Source organism: Apteryx mantelli, chromosome 4 (genome assembly GCF_036417845.1).
Source record: "Apteryx mantelli isolate bAptMan1 chromosome 4, bAptMan1.hap1, whole genome shotgun sequence".
NCBI lineage: Eukaryota > Metazoa > Chordata > Aves > Apterygiformes > Apterygidae > Apteryx > Apteryx mantelli.
The window spans coordinates 67,088,645-67,109,430 of record NC_089981.1 but is presented as its reverse complement, the minus strand read 5'-3'; the positions used below and the strand labels follow the sequence as shown (position 1 = coordinate 67,109,430).

Here is a 20,786-nt window from a genome sequence, read left to right as displayed (position 1 = left end):
TTTGCATTATGCATACTTATATCACAAGTACTTGAGCTGGAGACATTTTAGGCTTAGCTCTAACCTTAAAGTGCACTCAGATTATACCTTTCTTGTCTTTTCATTTAAGAGCAGAGCATGCTTTCCTACTCTGCTTTTCATGGTAACTTGGCTGGGCTGGGGCTGCCCTTGAAATAGAAATGTTTCAGCTGCAACACTGGAAAATTCGTTACCTCTTTTAACATTTTTTTCTTTATTTTCTATGTTATGTTTCCCTCCTCACCTGTTTTGCTTGATTGTGTGGAGAGAAGTTGCTTTGTTTCAGTCTTGTAACATGATTGTGTCTTTTTTTTTCTTCACTTAACCTGTGTGTTGGGACAATGTCTTAGCATTCAAGGAGCAGCTTCTAAGAAAACATATTCGACTAACAAGCTTCCTCCTCTGTACCCTTGCAGATGAGTGGTTAATTACTAGCTTTTTGTGACATAGTTGCGAGATTCTGGGATTGCCCATCTAAGGGTAACAGCTTGAACTTGCCTCCAACATCCTACAGAGTTTTTGTCTTCCGTGTAAAGCTCTGCTGATCCTTGTTTTCACAAATCTCCTAATTTATCTAGTTTAATTATCCCCTTTAACTGTTTACCATTGGCAAACTGAAAACAGGTTTGAATCTGAATTTTTGATTAGACAGTTAATGTAGCACAGTTTTATGTTGTCTGTTCTGAAAGAATTTTTAAACTTAAAAAAAGAAAGAAAAAAGGTAAGAAGATCCCTTTGTTATATTGTTCCTCTCCCCAGTACTTCAGGTATTGTCAAGGTTTGTGAAAGGGAAGCCAAGTTCTTACTTTCAAGGAATATCCCTGCAACTAATGTGAGCAATGAGGAATTTAAAGGAGAAATACTGGTGTTCAGAGAAATTAAGCACCAGCTTTAATCTTCCCAAAAGTAAAACATACTGAATTTTTTATAATCACCATTTATTGGTATCCTAAACAAAGAATTCCAGATTTATTGTTGAGATTTATTTTTCCAACCAGTCTTTTATTGTTATCTGAAATCTTACACTTTCAGTAACTGCTCTGGTCATGTTTCAACTCTAAACTGAATACTACCTTGTTTGAACATGGTTGTAAAGAATGAGTTTTGCTGACATGGAAGTCATGACTTTCAGGTATGCATTGCTTTGTAAAGTCATGATCAATATGACTAAATCATTTCTTTTCAACTGTGTCCAAAAGTGGTAATCATTTTCATGTAAAAAAAACATCTGTTTGTTCATAAGTAAGTACATGGTACTGTTTAGGCTCCTTTGGTCTCAGTTTAGATAATAAAGCCCACATAAATACGTGTTAAAGAAATAGACTTGTTACTAAAGTTATGAGACGTGGCCCAAAAAATACATAAAGACCTGCTGAATTGCAAAATGAGGTAAATTAAAAACAAGCCAAAAACTTTGAATTAGAGAAAGGCATGATATAATAGTCATGAGGTAGGTCCACATGGGACAAAGGATGAATCAGACATAAGGTTAATGGGAACTTCATTTTAACTGGACTTCCATTAAAAGAGAGGTGTGTACAGACTGCTTTTTTCCCCTTGTCCATCAGCTTGTAAAATGAAAAAAAAAAAAAAAATCCATTATCACTGCCTTTTTAATAAATAATAGAGGAAGTATATATGAAAGTATCTTTAAAATAAGTTTTAAATATATATAGTTCAGTTGGATTGCAGAAAAGAGATATATCACATTTTCTTGTTGTATGAAGTATTAATGAAACATTCCAGCATAGGTTCTTCTTCTCTTTTTATCCACTTCATGAAAAATTACAATGATTAATTTTCTTACTTATGCCCATCAGGTATTTAGAGTAAGTGATTTGTCTTTTATACAGAGACACTGGAAAGACCATCAAGAAGCATAAATGTTTTTAAGATTTTAAGTGTTTTAACCTTTTTCACTTTGTGATAAAACAAGAAATAGGTATTTATGGTGTAGGCAATAACTGCATATTGCATTTCTGTAGATATCCTGGTAACAATTAAATAACTAACAAGAATGTGTTATGCTACTTTTGGTTCATGTGCAGTAACTATATTGTTCTACAGAATGGAGGAAAAAACAGGTGAATGACTTTAAAGCTTTCTTTGAAATGCATTTTATTGTTTTTGTTTTTTTTATCTTGATGCAAAGATATGTACTGAGCATGTTCCAAACATGTCAATGTAGTGACTCTTAAGAGAAAAGTATACAAATTCAGAATATAACAACTTACTTTTGACTTAAGTTGTACTTCTAAATAAAATTTACCTTTAAATGTGACTAATTCATAGTTAGACAGTTCTTTCAAAACACTTCCAGATATGATTTCCAAAGTGGATTTTTAGCAAATAATATTTACCTGATGATTTTTAGTAAGCAGAAGAGTCTTTCTTTTTGGTGTCTGATTCCTTTTTCTGTGCCTATTCCTTTCCCCTTAGGCAATATCGCTTACACCTATGGTGCTGAATGATCCTCATCGCTGGTTAGCAGAAACAAAGGTAATAATGAATCCTCCTGAAATTATTATTGTCAAATCTTACTGAATAAGCCAGTATCCAACATTTATAATTATTCAGTAGAAAGTGTTTGAAAAGGCAAAGGGGAAAAGGAAAAAGACAAAAGCATTTCTTTGGCAACAATCTTGGTACTCACAGACTATTATTTCAACTGATAGCAAAATCTGGAAGATGATTCTATCAAAAGATACCTCTATAGCCAGATTAACAGCAATGCTGTTTTTGCAAAAAAATGCATTAATGTATGTGCAGTGATAGCTTTTAGATTAGCATTTCCCACTGTGTCAATTGTTTTGAGATGAGAAAAACATGAGAATGTAGCCAGTAGATTAAGTTTGTTATATGGGATTTTAGCAAAACAAGAAATGTTTTTTGAAATAAGACTGTTCTTTATTAAATCTAAAGAGTATTAGAGTGGATTCTTGGAAAATGAGCTTATTTTCCTTCCCTCTTCGTTTAAAGTTTCTGTATCCAATAATGTGGGTGCACAAATGCTTGGAAACTTATTTAAGGGGATGGCTGGTAACTTCTAACCTTTGCTTTTCATTTTTCAACGCTCCCATCTCCCCCTCCCCCTTGAAGACAAATCGAAACTGTTTGCTCATAAGATAATTTAAGGTTATTGATGTATATGCTCTATGTAGGACATGTAGACCAAGAGAGACTGTCACTATAAATAGCAGAGATAAGATTTGAATCAAAGGAGGAATATTATGTAGGAAATATTTTCACTATTTAGATAAGTGATACTGACATAGTATTGAAAAGACACCTAGCAATCATTTGCATATATTTGCCAGATAAATTTCTTTAGCTACCAGAGGTGAGGCCAGAATGAATGAGAACTTAAAGTCCCTTACTAATATTTATTTATTTATTTATTTATTTATTTATTGCTTTTGGTCTAAATACGGAGTGAAAATACTCATCAGAGTGAAAAAGATAGGTATTTAAGAAATATAAATCTGTGAATATCTTGCCACTGTTGGTAGCCACATTTCCATTTCTGGGTCATTGCAACTGCAGATGAATATTCAAAAACTGCAGTCATCTTATTTTTCCTAAATTTCTGAAATCCAAGTTGTTTGCATCTAGTCCAAGGGGTGGGAAATTTGTTTATAACAGTAACTACCTTGGTACTGATCTTTTTCTAACATAATTAAATATTCTGTTCCCATTGTCAACTGTTTTTGCGGACAAACTAGTTACAAATTGTCCCTTTTTCAAACCTGGTCTTGTTTACCTCATCTGGCTTTTGGTTCTTCTCTCTAGATAACTATAGTTTCTAGAAGCTGCAAATTTGCTTCACATACAGATAATTTTTCAGAAGTGACTTCTGAAATTTAGTATTAAATACATAGCTTGCTCCCAGTATTTTTCATAACACTTCCTGTTTGCAAGTAATATTTTGATTACCACATCTTGCAGTTTAAAACATATTAGGGACATTTGTTTTAATTTTTTTGTTAAAATTTTTTTTTTGATTTTCCATCTTATGTGTCTTGTACTTTGTCCCTATATATTTAAATTGTGTAGATTTCATGAGTCTCCCTATCCATTTCCCTTTATTACATAAATTTTTAAGGGGAAGAATTGCTTTGCTATTCATCAAACTGCTGACTCTCACACTTTTCAGGAGCACATCATCAGTGGGCGGTGGAGTTTAGCTGTAGTCTGAATCTTCCCTACCATTTTGTATTGTTCAGATCTGTATGTATACTATAAAATAGCTTAGATTTGACAATATTAGGGAGAAAAAAATTGCATCCTGGTACAGGAAAAAAGTAATGTAGGTCTGTAGTTAATAAGTGGAACGTATCTCAGTTTCTTTCCTTGAGTCCTAGGTCTCTGCAGTAAAAGATAATGATTTTGTCTTTCCGGGTCCAGAGTGCATTATTACTTGAGTTTGGGGTTAGTGATAGCCAAGACTTTTTCTAGTTAAAGAATTGGATCATTAATATATATTTGTGGTCTTCTCTTTTACTACTGCTAGATTTACTATAGTGACAATGAATTGTCTTATTTATGAGCTCTCTTTTCCTTTTCCCTCTGTAAGAATCTTAAATGTTGTCTTTTGCTGACCATAAAGGATTGCTGTGACTTAACTTTTAATGCAATTGAATGCTTTAAATTCCTTTAATGTAGGATGGAGAGAGAAAGGTTTTCTGAAAGGAAGGAATATCTCTTGGTGTCTATATATACTCTAATTCAGTGTGAATTTCCATACATATATCTGCAAATTCATGTTCCTGATATAAATAATCTGTGCGTTGCTTCTCCATTTACAGGTTATCAGCCAAAATATGTATATGTGTTTTGAGGCTTTTTGAGGGTCAAAATATGCCCTTTTAATATATCTGAATATTCTCTTTTATTATTGTTACGCAGTAATAGCTACAAATAAGGTAGCTATTACTGCATAACAATTTATTGTTTATATTAGTGCATAACGATACTGCGTACAATCCAAAGGTAATTTGCTTAGTTAACATTTATGTCCTGCTATTTTTATTAGAATTCTTTCCTTTTTATTGTCCCTATTTTTTAATGTAGACTAAACTTCAGTGGCTGTGTGAGGAGGTGAAGGAAAGAGAAAGTAAGGAAAAGAAGCTGCGATGCTACTTACGGCAGAGCCGAGAACAGCTCAAGCATTTTGCGCGGATGAAGGAGTCTGAACATCAGTCTCTCTTCAAACAAATAAAAAGGCAAGAACAACTTTTGGAAGAAGTTCACAGAGAAAAGAGAGGTGAGTTGCTGGTTCCATTTTTGTTACTAAAGAGAGAGAGAGATTTAAAATACTCCTAATTATAATTCTTATAGTGCATAAGATAAGATGTATTTTATTGACTAGTAATTGCAAGTTCTAATTTGGTGACTTGCTAGTGATAACCAAGAAAACAAACATTTTTTTGTTTCCCTTTGGTTAAATATGCCTTTTTTTGCCAACAACTACATTTCAGCCTAGTACAATGGCTGAATAACATATGAATTTGCAGCATGGGCAGCGGACATAGCAATTATTTTTCAACTGTACTATCTGAGGCATTTTGCAACTGGAAGCAGAAATTATAGAAGAGTTTAAGGCAGCATTGATTTATATTTATGCTACTTTTATCTGTCAAAATTAAAAGTCCAAAGCAATCCCAAGTCCTTTGCAGTTACTTCCTTTTGCTTAAATTGGATGTACAAAGAACTTTGGCAAATTTTCCTCTCATCCATTCTTCTGTATTGCAAAAAGGAGTAATACAAGCTTTGGTGCTAATTAAAATGAATTACAACATGTTATGTATATATACCACAAATACCACGTAAGACTAGTGTGCTTCCTCTGTAGGTCTGTACGTCTTGCTCTGGAGTGGTGTGTATGCTAGCATCCACACCATCCGTACTTAGCCTAAAAGGGAAATACTACTCAGATTTTATTGAGGGTTATAAAGTTCTGGTGGGGGTGGCCCCAGTATCCTCAAGAGAAGAGCTGTTTCTGAATATTAGCCCAGGTACTTGTAGTTTATTACTTTACAATTTCTTGGAGATGGACTTTGCTTGTAGTAGAGAAGGGTGCTTTCATCTTTCATTAGGAGCTCCTTATTCTAGCATCTCAGGAAAACAGGAAGATTTCACTCTTCATCATTCTGCTTTTCATACATTTACAAGATCACTTATACTGTATCATTTGTAGTTTAATTAAGCACATGATTTCAATAAAGAATATTTTTATAGTAAAATCAAAGCATTATCGTAAACAGAACATAGACAATTTTCAGTGTGCCTTTATTTTCGTCTTCAAAAAGCTTTGTATTTCAGTATTATAAATCAATATTGGTTGTTATAAACCATGTAAGAAAGGATCCTTGTTAAATCAAAAGTTAACTGAAGTGTAAAATTGGTCTTGGTCAGAAAGAATTCGTGCATATTATCAAGTTGAGTCACCGTCTTTCTAAGAGTCCCATCATAGTTTGTGAAAGTTTATCTTCAAAGGTGTATGTTATTTGCCTTCGTTACTTCTTTTGAAACATCACTCCAGATACTTACTGCTCTGATGTTTAGAAGTTTACTTTACTTTCCAAGAGGGGATTTTTATTAAGTGGTTGGAAAATTAGTCAGATATTACGTGCTGTGCACTGACCCACATGTGATTAAGCTGGATAAAACCAGAATTAACTGTTGTCAATACATACTCCTGTATTCCCATAATAATTGGAGGTAATTTTCTGTCCTGGGATATGACTGTGTAAAAACATAATGGTAGAATAAAAAGCATAATACAGCTGAAGATGTTAAGAATAATGAAAATTTATGTTTAGATTTTGAGACGTGTTGAGTTCCTTTTTCATCTGCTAAATGGCTGCCCAAATCATCTAATTCTGTAACAGATGGCTTGAGCAGGACTGGATAGCTCCATAAAATATTCAAATTTTGGACTGTTCCTCAGAGATAATGTAAGTGTAAGTCAGCAGCCTGTGTAGATTTCTCATGATACTTGAAGATAACAAGTCTTCAGATTGAGAGATAACTCAGGTTACCCTTTGATAAGGGAGTACACATCCTGCTTTGTATGCTGTGCAGTAAGTTAAGGGAAGATCAGGCCCTCTTCTGAGAAGACAAGAAAAAATTTCTCAAATAGAAAGCATAAATATGAATTTCCTTGCTATTAAAAGGTACATGTGACTTAAGCAGCTTAAACATTACCAGTTATGGGTAAGTAACATCTCTTAATCACCTTCTTTTCATCAATGATTTCAGACCTTTATCATATCCCATTTTGTCATCTCTCTTTTCCAAGCTGAAAATCTGACCTCATTTTATTTCTCTCTGTATGGAAAATATTACGTACTTCAGGTTGGTCTATTCACACACCTCTGTGCTCCTTCTTGTAAATCATTTATGAGGCAGTCTGATTGAAACTCTGTGAAGTATTTGAAATGTGATTCACTGCAACGTTCTTCTAAGAAATTGAGTTTTCCTAAGTTTATCTCGCAATGTATTGTGACATAAGGGATAAATCCCTGAAGAAATCTTGTCCATATTAAACAAAAGTTCAAGAGGCCAACAGTTTAACAACAGGTGGTGAGGAAAACATTTAAAAAACTATAAACTCTCTTTAAGGAAGAATTCTGAACATCATCCACTAGCCAAGGGAACTAGATCCTGAAGTTCTCATGTGAAAAGAGGGAAAGCAAGGAATCTCATTAGAAGAACTTCATTCATGGTGTTAAGACTTAAAATTACCTCAAGACCTGCACTGAATGTTTTGAGAATATTCTCAGTGTTCTCTTAGTATTCTGAACTTCTCCAGTGCTCGCTTGCTCACTTGCTCACTTGCTCTCTAAAAGATACTATACCAGCAGAAGAGCAAGCTTCTGAAAGCATCAGAAATATGTGGATAGCTGGGAATCTGACAAGCTGAATTAGAAGGAAAGTAATCCAAGAAAAGAAAGAGATGGCTAGCACGGTGATTATTGGTCTCAGAAAAAGGAACAGTGCAAACAGAGAGAAGCCTGTGTGAAAATGATCAGTGAGAAAACGAACAAACTGACACTGGGTCAGGGATCAGAATTGCCTTATTTAAATAGATCCTCTAACAAAATTTTATCTGAAAGAGTCAGAAATGAAGAATCTACCTAGTCTGGAAAAAATGAAAGACTATATGATGAGAGGCTATATTTTTACATTTATAAAAGGTTGACGCTAACCTGAGCGATTAGAGATTAAGTACTTCTACTGAAAGTTTGGCTTGTAGGTAAACCTTGAGAAGTATTGACGTGCTTTATGGGCTGGTGTAGCCTATAAATATGGCTGACATGTCACCTCTTTTGAATCTTTTTATGTAATGTGTTAGACTTTATGTAATATGTTTACACTTCTCACTGTCATGGCAATATCTTTCGATTGCCTCAGTTTCAGAAGAAATTGTCACCTATTGGATTTTCTCTTTTTGCGCTTTCCATACAAACTTTGTTCCGGTCACCGTTCAAGGCTCAATGCTGGTAACAATGGGCCTCTCATTTTATCAAACAGGATAATTACTATTTTTTAAGCATTTTGGTAATAGTCATTTTGTATTTAGATTGATGTAGACTCAGACCAGATCAGACTAAACTTTGAAATAAATTTAGTCACAACTTCTGGTGTCTGACTTTTTTTATTATTATTGAAAAAATCTTTTGTGAAACATTAACAAAAATAAAGCAATTAATAACAGAATAATGATAGCAGTAACAATTAAAAATAACAAAAAGTTATTGTAAATGCTTTGTAGAACAAGGCAGATTATTTTCTTTACAAGAACAGTAAGATCCTATCAAGATTTTCTAACTCCACTTTTGAATATAGAACTTTGAAAGAGAATATGCTTTGATCCTTTAAGCTTGAATGTTTCTATTTTTATCCTTCATTTGTTTAAAATGATAGAGCCAAGACCATGTTATAATATTAATAGTGTTTTAGTGTTCTTTGAATAACTATCTGCTAAGATGATCTCTCTAAGGCCTTAGTTGCCATTTTTAATTTAAGTGCACTGGAAACAACACAAATCAGATTAAATTTTTAATTCTATAGTACCTGCTTTGGTTAAGGCTTTGTCAAAGTTTCATAGCATGGATTTTAATTTTAAACTGTCTGCAGAGTTACCATGAAAAAAATATTAAACTGAAAATAGTTACTTATATAACAGTGTGGTGAAAAGTACTGGTTTTCACTGAGCAGGGAAAAAAAGAAGTAATCTTGTGCCATCTATTCATAATGGACATTCCTGTGTTCCCTACAAATATGTGTGGTTACATTGGTTACCTGACATGTTACAGTTTTTGTAATTCTAAGTAAATGATGTTTTCTTCTGTCTGCTTCTATAGGTAGATGCTCATTAAGGGAGATAAAAGAAAGTAATGCTTTTTTAATACAGTTGCATATCTGTTAATTTTCTGTATAACAGAAAAAAGTAAATACACTTTAAAATTCCCCTAAATAAAGGATGAGAAATAGGACTTATAAAAAGATGACAGGATGCAGACAGCCCAGGCCAGTGTATGTGTTTAAGGCCTGGGGCCAGCATACATGCCCTTGCTGATGATCCAGAGACACACGGGGCATGAAGATAGCAGCTGAAGGACAACAACCTCAGATAAAAGATAGGAACCAGGAACATCAGCTGAAGTACTTGGAACAACAGTCAAAGGCTTCAGTTATAAGTAGCCATAGATGTTTCTATAGTTACATCTCCTACTAGTCATTCTTCCAAGGCATTGCCCCTCCTGTGGTTACTTTGGTCCAATTAAAAAGGTTTGATCACCCCAAAACTGCTAATTGAGTCTAAACTGAGGAATGTTCAGATGAACTAACTAGCTATGACTGCTACTGATAGATTTTTTTCCAAAACAATCCCCTTGCAATCTTCACTTAAAAGTATTCCTAAAAGATTCTTAAATTTAATTTAAAAAAGTTTAATTTCTGTTTTTTTATTGAATTCTTTAATTTCTGATTTTAATATTAATGATAATGGGTAATCGTTTTGGTTGTTCTGTTTAAAGGGAAATAAGAAAGCGTTCAAGAGTATTTATAGATAAATATCTAACAGCTTAGAAAAGTTAGTTTCCCAAAGGAAAAAACAAAAAATTCCAAAACTAAATAACATAGAAAAGATCTTAAGCCAAAAGGAGAAGGCAGTGTAATGAAATGTTAGAAAATTCAAATTAAGGAGATAGAGTGGTGGTTGGCTTTTATTACTTTAAGACAAAAAATTAAAAAGGTACCTTTTCCAGAATAGAAAGACACTGAATAATGACATCATGGGTAAAGCCCAGATGCAGGAATAAAGCAAATTATTTTGCTTTGTGGAGGTGGCCCCTCCACACTTTTGTTTTTAAACATCAAAGTATAGTTGACTGCATTGCTGGTTCAGTCAACTTTGGTGCAAATGAATGAAAATATTTTCTGCTGCATTTAGAATGATGCAGATTTTAGATGGAAAAGTTTATAAGAAAGGGAAATACACTCATGGATGTGGGTGTCTGTGTCCACCAAAGGTGTAACATGAAATGTTTTTCTGAATGTATACCACAGTCTAAAAATAGTTCATGAATTTAAATTCACAGAGAACTGAAATTATAAAAACAAGAGAGAAATTACACTCAAAATTAGTATGCTGATTTCCCTCTTAAGGATCTTACAGTTTCTTCATGTTTGTTTTTGTGGGAAAGAATAAAAAGACTTATGGTGGACATACCAGAAATAGGTAGGATGAATATTTAAAGATAAACTGCCTTATCGAAGAACCATTAGCCATGTGTCAGGAAACTTTATCATCTTTAATACATCTGTTAAAACTCTTAACTACATGGTCTTTTGTCTTTTCCGTTCATCACCAACTCATCTGTAAATATCTAGGAACTTTCTTGATTGTAGGTTTTTTGCTTCTCCTTATTAATTTCTACAGAAGTGTTAGTGTCATCACAGTCGCATCTTTGGGGTGTAAACTGGCTGTTTAAATAGCATAATATTGACAAATATAAGTAAGCTGATGTAAAGATTCGTGAATGAGAGAATAGGAAATTAAGGAAAATACTGTAATGTAGTATAGTGTCTCAGGACTGTTTGCAAAGTAACAGAAGTTCCATAGTTCTCTGGTGCTGTCTTGAGATTGGCTACAGTTGTCTTCCCTTCTTGATGATCATAGTGTCCTGGAGAGGTGAGAAAATCAGAAAACTGGCAATATTTTTAAATACCTCAGAACTGAAGAGGGCATTGGTACTGGTTTCAGGTTTTGAAGGTTTGTACCTTCATTGTTTGCATGGATGGCACTTCACTACTTAACAAGTTCTTTATCTGGCATCTCACCCAGTCTGATATTTCATGAAGTAATTTCTTAGGTAAATACCATTTCAAGTTTATTTTAATAGCATTGCACTAAGTATTCAATATTTTGACAAAGTGGGCAAGGTCTGAGGAAATAGAAGCTATAAATTCCAATTTCTTACTAAGCTTCTTGGTCATTTCCCTTCTGGGGTCACTGAGCATAGTGAGGTAGGCTTACAGATTTGTTTCAAAATTAGTTCAAATCATAAGGATCTTATTATAGAGAAATGTTTTTAGGTAGCAAAAATACTGTCTTCCTGAATTGCCCCCAAGACCTGGGCCAGACTTCTCTCATGTGCTTTGATCTTACTAGTTTGGGTAGTCTGAAAAGCGCAGACATATAAATAACACACAAATCAATGAAAGTCGATATTTGATCCTGGTGGTACCCACAGGTCATACAGACTTAGTTATGGTTTAGTTACTGGTTAGTTTAGTCAACAGAAAACATCAGCTCTGTGTCTCGAACAAAAGTAGAACAGTAACATTCTTGGAAAATTTAGTCGAGAAGCTTGCCATAATTTTGTAAGTGTAAAATTACATAAACTAAGGAAGAATACTTCTTTTCTTAATGTTGTCAATATGATTCAGAATAAAATTACAGCATGTGCTTTATATAGAGGTTTTTTCTAGGTTTTGATGCATTTTGTTGCAATGTGGTAATTTAATTGAGTACCAAAACCATGAAAGCATAGGATTCAGTGGTTGGATTCACTCACTTCGGCACTGTGCTTGAAAATTTGAATTTAGTTTTGCTGCAATGATAATCTTGGATACTGTACCCAGAACTGTCTGCTTGGCTCTGAGTTTTCCCTTTTAGTCCTTTAGTGTATGAATATTCTGTCATGCTTAAAATGCCAGTGTGAGGTAGAGAATTATTGTTTGTTTTATGTTCCCTTATGTTCCTTATGTCTCAGTTCCACATATGTTTATGTGGAACTGAGACATAGGGACAAAATGACTTGCCTAAAGTCATGGGAAGTTCTACAAGAAAATAGGGAAATAGGGAGGCAAAGCTAATTTCTGCAGGCCCAACAGTGTATCAATCAACCTGAATTTCTCTGCTTAATCTGTTTCAAAAAGGAGATCGATGATGGGAGGCTTCAGTAAAGACACTGAAAGCAAAGTTGTGACATGGAAAACTTTTTATATGAACAGGAACTGAAAGGATTGGCATTCTGTAGCTGAGGGGGAAGGGCTACAGAGGCATGATTACATAGTAAAAGATCAAGTGGTAGGCTAGGAAATTTTGATCTCCCTCTTTTAACTGTGTGACATATGGTGAAATTTTAAAAGTAACAAAATTAAACTGCTAAAAATAATTTTTAATGCAGTATTTAAACGAGGATGAAACCCATTTTCACAAGAGGTAATTGAGGCACAAATATATGAGTATTAAAAAATAAGTTGGAGCACTTCTTGAAAATGCAATAGCTGAGTGTTTTACCCAAAATAAAAGGTTTTCAGAATCTTTCAGTAATCTTTCAGTAACCTTTTGACACCTTGTGTTAGATCTCACAGTGTTTACCCTGGAAAACTTAAAAGTTAAGAAAACACAATTTCCTTTTTATTTTTCATGAGGAAAAAGTTTCCATTGCTACCCAAACCCCTTAAATCTTTTGCCATTTTCATTCCTTTTAAATTCTGTAATCAAACTATACCTCCTGCATAAACAATAGTAGTTTATTTTCTCTTTGGTGTATGTCTGAATTTTTAGTTTCTGATTAGGAATGTTTTTCACAATGTGTTTGCTAGTCTTAGCTCGGAAGGATGGTTTTCAGCAGCTCAGGAGGTATTATCTTGGAGCATATCACGTTTCTTTTAAAAATAATATATTAAGTAAATGAATAACATTGACTGAGCTCAGGCCCTGGCCTTATTTACCTCTGTGTCCTTTCTTAATCTTTCCATCTCTGCGTTAGTGGGATTTTACTTGCTTTAGCCACATTTGTCTGTGTGCCAGAGTATTTGTAATCTCAAAATTAGTTCTGAAGACAACTAACTCTGTATACATAAAGTAGTGAATTAAAAAAAAAATTAAGCTGCAGCACTCTTTTTGTTATTGCTTAAATCCCTTTAAAATGTTATGAGTAATGTAATTTTGGCATAATTTTTTAATTTAAGGTGTTAAGAGTATGTGGTTTTGGGTAACAAATATTACATGCTTAAATAAATGTGTATCTTTTATACGGACGTTATTTGTATGTTACATTAAGGCTCATTTACGCTGTGAGAATGACTACAGAGAGAAAACTTTATATAAAGAGATACCTGAACATCTGAAATTTTTGGGAGGAATCTGTTGAAGTGTTTAGAAGTTAGCCATGGTTCTTGTATTTCTAATGGTTCTTTTATTTCAAGTTAATATATTGCTACTTCAGAAAAGACATGGATGGTCAATAAAGACATGTTATATTAGCAAAATAAGATCTTATGTGTTCAGCAAGACCTTGTCCATTCCATTTTTTTATAAATCCGTGCTGGTAAAGCTATAGTGATGTAAGAAGAGCAAGTGCATTGTTCTACTGTGCAGAGCTTACACCAATGCAATTTATGTAAAAACAGTGTTTGCAGGATATTATTTTACATATTTGAGATAATATCCCAGGTGATTCAGACCATATTCTGTACAACCTCTCAACGTCCACACTCTATAGTCACACTTACATTGTTAGTTTTTTAGAATTGCTCTGATATAAATTATACTACTAAGTAAGGCCTTGTGAATGGTAATGATTCCAGTCCTAAGCTAGGGTAGATTTATGTTAGATCCATCTTTCACATGCGCAAAACTATACCAGGCAAGTTTGTGGTGTTGTGCTTTTTGCGTTAAGTTTATCATCCACTCTGTTCTCATTTTAATTATATTCACTGTAGTCAAGAGTCAGAAGGAAAGAAATTTCTGTGCATTGTCTTAGATTTGAGGAAACAAAACAATTTCAGAAGAGACTCTTAGATTTCTCGTTGCTTGGAGTGATGGCATCATCTTCTCTGGTTAACCATATCATTAGCTACTAGTTCAATCATTTGTGAAGATCAAGTAGAGTATATTTTACAAAGATAGGCAAGAAGTGGTTTTGGTAAGAAGATCTCTGAAGCAAGGCATCCATTTATTTTAATCTGTGGGATTTTTTGTAGATAGGTTCAGTCAGGATGATTTTTCTGCTGTGGAAAATAAAGATTCAAAGAGATTGTTATGTTAAGGTAGACTCAAAATGTAGATAAAATTTTGTCAAAGCAAAGGTTTTTTTAACTTCCTTTTTTTCTTTTTATGAAATACGTTTAATAGTGAAGCACATACACTATTTTGAATATAACTTTTAGCCTTGTTTTGCCATTTCAACCTTGTTTCCTTCTTTCTCATTTGTTTTATTTTTTCATATATTACCTTTTATTATCCTTATATGACAATGCAATCTGTGGCAGAGGGAATATCAGAAGGTATTTTAAGGTCCTACATAACTGAATAGTGAATGGGACCATGAAGTAAGGAAAAGTCTTTTTAAGCATGCAAAAAGGAATCTGAAGGCTTTCAGAGAAACTCTCCATAATATATATTTTTAATGATGAACTTAAAAATACATGAAGTTGTAGTATAATTACTATTCAAATAATTTCTTCTTAATAGTGTTCTTGCCCTTTAAATGAATTTTTTTTTTTTTAAATGTGATGGGGGAAGGAGGAGGGAGGACTTCTAAGTTATTTTAAACTTTGCCAAAATGAACTTGCATTCAGAGTCTTAGAGGAATGGAAATAAGTCCAAATGATTTGGAATTCTTATCCTGTGGGGTTTTTTTGTATTGGAAGGCTGGAAATAACAGTCTGGTGATGCATTGCTCAAATTATCTAATATTTTATGCAACTGTTTTTGTTTGCCATTATGTTTTTATGCAATCATAAAAATATGGCTGCCATTGTGAAAAACTGAAGGTAAGAGATGGGGTCAAATTGTAGCTGAGATTATTTTAAGACTTCTACTTTCTCAATCACATACTTTAAATACTTATCTGAAACTTGTGTACAGATTTATGGTTTAGAAAGATGCATCCTTTTAATACTAAATTGCTGAGTTTGTAGTGCACATTAATACCAAGAGGCTAAAATTATTAGTTTTACTTCTTGGCATAACTACACAAATGGGGATGGAAATTTAATGTATAGTAACTACATAGAATCTATTACTAAATCTTTTTTCTTGTTGCGAATTATGACTTTTTTCTTTAAACCAAGCTAAAGAGCTGGAGTTCTAAGAACTATTGATTTTCCTTTTTTTTCTTTCTTTCTTTCTTTCTTTCTTTCCTTTTTTTTTTTTTTTTTTTACAGCTGTTGAGATGATGGCATAGGAGTCTGTACATTGGGGTGTATATCATCATAGTGATACAATAACAGTGCTTTAACACTACATCATAACAAAAAGCTTGTAAGCAGTTGTACAACTTTATCAGAACTTCCAGATTTAGTCTGAAAGGCTTTATCAGGCTTTCAGTTTATATAGTATTTCCATACTGAATAAATGATATGACAAGTATCACTGATTTACAGCAGTTAAAAAGTTGCAGGCACTTTCAAACTAGTATCTTGAATTCAATATTTTCCTGAAATGTATGTAATAGAAACATGCTATCTTTCACTCAGTCTTAATTAAGTAGAAATATGCTTCCCAGGAAACTCTTTAATTTATGATAACATGCCTGTTTAATTAAATAATACACTGCCTTACAGGAAATGAAATTGAACCAAGGGATCTATGATCCTCCCACCTAATGCTGTAGTCAAAGTCACTTTCACCTAAAAGACAGACAAAACATGTTGCAAATTTGAGCAGAAATAAAATTACTCACCATCTAGCATATTTAATATAAGAAGAAAGCTCTAGAAACAAAAAAAAAATTAAATCTTGCATGCTGCAACGTTATATAAATATCTTTTAAATTAGATCTAAAGTTATATTTTTGTTTAGGATTTGTCAGGCTGTGTTAGAATATGTATTTCGGTGTAATTCATTGATAGGTTCAACAGCTTTTATATCCTGTCAGCTAACATGCTATTTAAAACCTCTCTTCTGAAAGCTTTAATAATATTATGTAGTTCGAGAATTGATGTTTCAGTGATATTTTCTCTTATCAAAAAATTTCTCTCTTTGAGAAGAGCTTCAGCTACAGTAAAGCCTTCTCTTAATGTCAACTATACAAACAAAATTGTTCCAATTAAAGAATAGGGATTATAAATGATTCCTTGGAAAAAAAAAAGAAAAGCTGTTGTTTTTCCTATATAAAGATTAAATTAGCTAATAGCTTGCTTAATTGGTTTGCCTTGTTTTCCTTCCAGTGGTTTAAATATGACAAATTGCTAGTTTCTAATCAATTTAATGAATGTATCACTGTAATCAGCATCTTCAAGGTAACAACCTGCCGTCCCTAAAATTCAGCTTCTATTTCCTTTACTGTTTTTGGCTGAATCTCCTTGGTTATATTTTATAATATGGGAATTGTGAATGGTACTTTTAAGTTTTAAAAATACAGATTTTATAATTAAAAACAATTTTAAGATGTTGCCTTTGGAGCCAAGCAAGGCAAGCAGATTAATTCTATAGTTCATACAGTATCAGAGATTTGAACAATAAGCTATAAAGTGTTTTTTGAAATAACCAGTTTCTCTTTGTAATTCATTAAATATAAATCCCCTTGTAAAAATGGGCGCATATATTTGAATCTTTTGTTCTTTATTGAGGAAAAAGAGAGTAGCAGTATTTTTCTTGTCTGGATCAGTTATATCTTTAGGGTAATTTGATAGCCTTGTGCATGATTTGCATACTTTTGCCTATGTAATAAAGGTTGCTGGTTATTAAACACTGTTGTTAAACATTGTTGCTATAAGATACTGTTTTCTTGCTGTAGAGACACAATATCTGAGTCTTAGAGATAATGTGCTTGCTCCTGGTTATGTAAGAAAACTAAAGGAGAACTAAGGATAAAGCCAGGTCTCCTATTTCTCAGTCTAATTTCTTAAGCTCTAGACCATCTTTTTATTAGGAAATATATATATATTTTTTAATTCAGCCATTCATATTGCAGTCCAGCATGTACATATCTGAGCTTTGGGCAACATCATATACTGCCTGTTTGTCAATCTCTGTTTAACAGAAAGCATTTAATTGTAAAAATTATTCATCATGTTAATTATTGTTTCACACTTTTAACACTTTTAAGTAAGGTATTTATTTTTAGTATAGGTGGTAAACTGAGATATCTACCACTAGAGAAAGAAACACTATAAAACCAAGAAAACTAGCTCTTTTAAAGACTGCATTTCATACGTCAACATATGTACTTCGTACATACTTCAGCTGCCTGAATAAAAAGCTTATCTTTCTAATTTTAATTACTGATGACGTGCCCATAAAGCATTAGTTTCTTGATTGTTCTCAAGCTCTAAAAATATCATTATCTGAAAAAATGGTGTACATTTGTAAAGTGAAATAACCCAAAAATATGTAATTTCTTGCAATTTATGCAAGAAATTCTAATTCTAATGCAAAATTCTAATGAAAATTATTTGAATGCAATGTAGTTAAAATCTCTGGAGCATATTTTTTCATTAGAGAGCAGTTCAAATGACAGAGTTAATTCAGCACAATCTCAAGTATAATGGAAGGATTATAAACTTGCCAAAGTATTTTTATAATTTCAGAATCAGAAATTGAAGAAGTTATTGTTTTAAAAATATAATAAAAAATTTCTTTTCTGCACAAGCGTTTGTCCTACAGCAGTAAGGTATGCTGTGAAGAGTAGTAGAACTTTATATGGTTATTGTTATCCTGGCTTTCAAAGACATTCTTCAGTGCAGTCTTTGGGCTCCCTTTACCTAATTAAGAAATACTGCTTCTCAAGAAAGTTGGGTTTAGAATATTTCTCTTAGCTCTATTTTGTGGCAAGACAATGCCAAGGAGCCAGTATCATGGACGGTCAACCATACAGTTTGCAAATAACAGGAAAGCTGAATCTTGCTTCACTTCTTGGGGGAGGCACTGTGGTGGCTTTTAGCTCTAGCAGCAAAGGTTTCCAGTGGTCTACAGTGGAAACATCCTCCCTCAAAATACTTCACTCCTGAGATAGTGTCAGTAAAAGTAAGCTTATAATTTTTAGCACAGGTTAGTGATGAGATATCTGAAGTAAAGGTGAAAATTAATATCCGAAGACTATGCTGCTTAGCTAGGATTGAATTCAATAGGAAAGAATCATTATTCTGAAGTTTGCTTGTTCTCTTAGGTCAATTTTCTTTTTCTTTTGAGGCATTCATAAAGATTTAATCCGTGCTGAAAAGTCAGATTATCAGTTTAAAGAGTTAGCTTGTGTCTGTCTTTATTACCTTTTTAGAATCATGTTCCATATTAATTTCTTCTGTTTGGAGATTGTTTAGAATGCTAATTTTATTCTTTTTGCTTACAGAGCAATGAAGCAAACTTAATGCTCAGTTTACAGGGAAAAATGTAGGTAAGAATTTATTTCAGAAAATATGAACTCTGTTACTGAATTTGTATATCAGTCTAATGCTGTCAATCAACACAGGCATTTAGTTGCATTAAACTGAGTAGTTTCATTTAGGTCGGTGTCCTGCAGTTTCGAATTGTTGAACACAACTAAAGGTACTTCAGGGAGTGTGTGCGTAGAATCCCAGGAGTGATGTGGTGGAGATAGCAATAATAATGTTTTATTAGTGGATACATATACATAAACACATACAAAAGGGTGAAGATAATCCCTGCTCTAGAAAAAGAATCTTTTTCATTGTTTTACAATTTATCAAGGTGGAGAAATTGGTTTAAAAAAGAAATTATATAACTCACACTGTCAAGGCTAATAAAGGCTTTTGCCTTTCAGAGTCACTTAACTCATACCCAGATCAGGCTAAGGTGAGGAAGTGGGTTCTGTCACGATCTTGCAGCTGTTTGTTGATCCACAGTTTCCCTATTCATTTCTTAATGAATATTATTGATTACTGTTTTTACCAGGAGCCTATTTAAGGTAACAAAAACCTTACTGTTATGGATGCTGAACTTTTGCTTCAGTCCAGGCATGAGCTGTGTAATTGCATTGCCTAGTTTTGTGTCATTCCTGTTTTGGACAAAGAAGGGCTTTTCTTCTCCAGGGCTGTTGAGCTGATGCTTTTCAAGAGCACTAAAGGGATTATAAGCATGTTGGGCTTTGTTTTATTATTGAGGTAGCTTCTTAAGTAAGAGTGCAATGCAAATATTCTACTATGTGCATACTCATTCTACTTAAGAGCCGGAGAAATATTAATACTTCATTCTTGCACAATGAGAATCACGCACAAAGATGGGTTTAATGACGTTGTACTGTGGAGTTTGTGTGGATTAGAGTGAAACGCCGCTGCAAAGCAAGCAACAGAACAGGATTAAAATCTAACCTTTAAGCTTTTTAATGTTTATAACTTTTTACAAAAATATTTCAAATGAAAAAAGTCAAAATATTCTCTCCTTCCCTATGTTTTATACGTTTGTTTTCCATATGTTTCATATATATATTTATATACATATACACACATTTATATATATAGCATAACATCTCCAGGCTGACTTCTGACATGTTAGAATATTTAATTGTGGGGAGAATAGTCACTGGAAGGCTTCCAAGATTTCTTTTTGGCTATTTTAAAAACAGCTGTATTTTAAAATTCAGTATGTTTACTGTACACTGCAACTGGAATTCTTATTTTGGTCTGGTCTTAAAACACTTTGTATTCTGATTTCTAAAATGGCTTTATTAAATAAAAATAATTCTTTTGCAGTCTTGATGAAATCAACAGATTACTCTTGTTATATGGAAGGAAATTATACTTTCAGAAGAATAAATTATAATAAAAACAGTATTTTTACTTCTTAATGATGAAAAGTCATTTCTCCTTTCTCAGATTAAGAATCAATGGTATGACTGTAAGGTTATTCAACTATATGATTATGCATTTTTCATGTGCTAGCTTGTTATTATCATGCCCTGTTTATAAATGAAAGAATTAGAGTTAATATAAAATATTCTTAGTTCACAAATTTATAATTTCTTATTTCCTTAAACAGTACTCTATGGAAGAAGTATGATTTAATTTGTTTAGCACTTTATTTACTGCTACTCATCTTGTATAGTTTTCTGCAATTAACTTCTTTTTTTAAAAGTTGTCTTGTGTTGATTAATCTAGGATGCAAATTGATTTATGCTATATGCTAATTTACAGGATGTTATAATTTGCTAGCTTCTAATAATATGATTTACACGAGTACTATCATTGCAATATTGGAGAGATCCAGGAACCAGTCATGTTGCATCTGGGTTTGGAAGAAGTGTCAATAATCTGTGTGTCAATTCACTGATACAGGTACCAGCTGT

General features: G+C 33.0%; 1 protein-coding gene across 1 annotated transcript in view; it reads left to right on the top strand.

The window, feature by feature from the left end:
• Positions 1–20,786, top strand: part of CEP128 (centrosomal protein 128) — a 142,749-nt gene that overhangs the window by 69,821 nt on the left and 52,142 nt on the right. The window contains exons 17-18 of the mRNA XM_067296884.1: positions 2,458–2,517; positions 5,089–5,281. Coding sequence (XP_067152985.1) covers positions 2,458–2,517; positions 5,089–5,281 — 253 coding nt within the window. The remainder of the gene's footprint in view (positions 1–2,457; positions 2,518–5,088; positions 5,282–20,786) is intronic.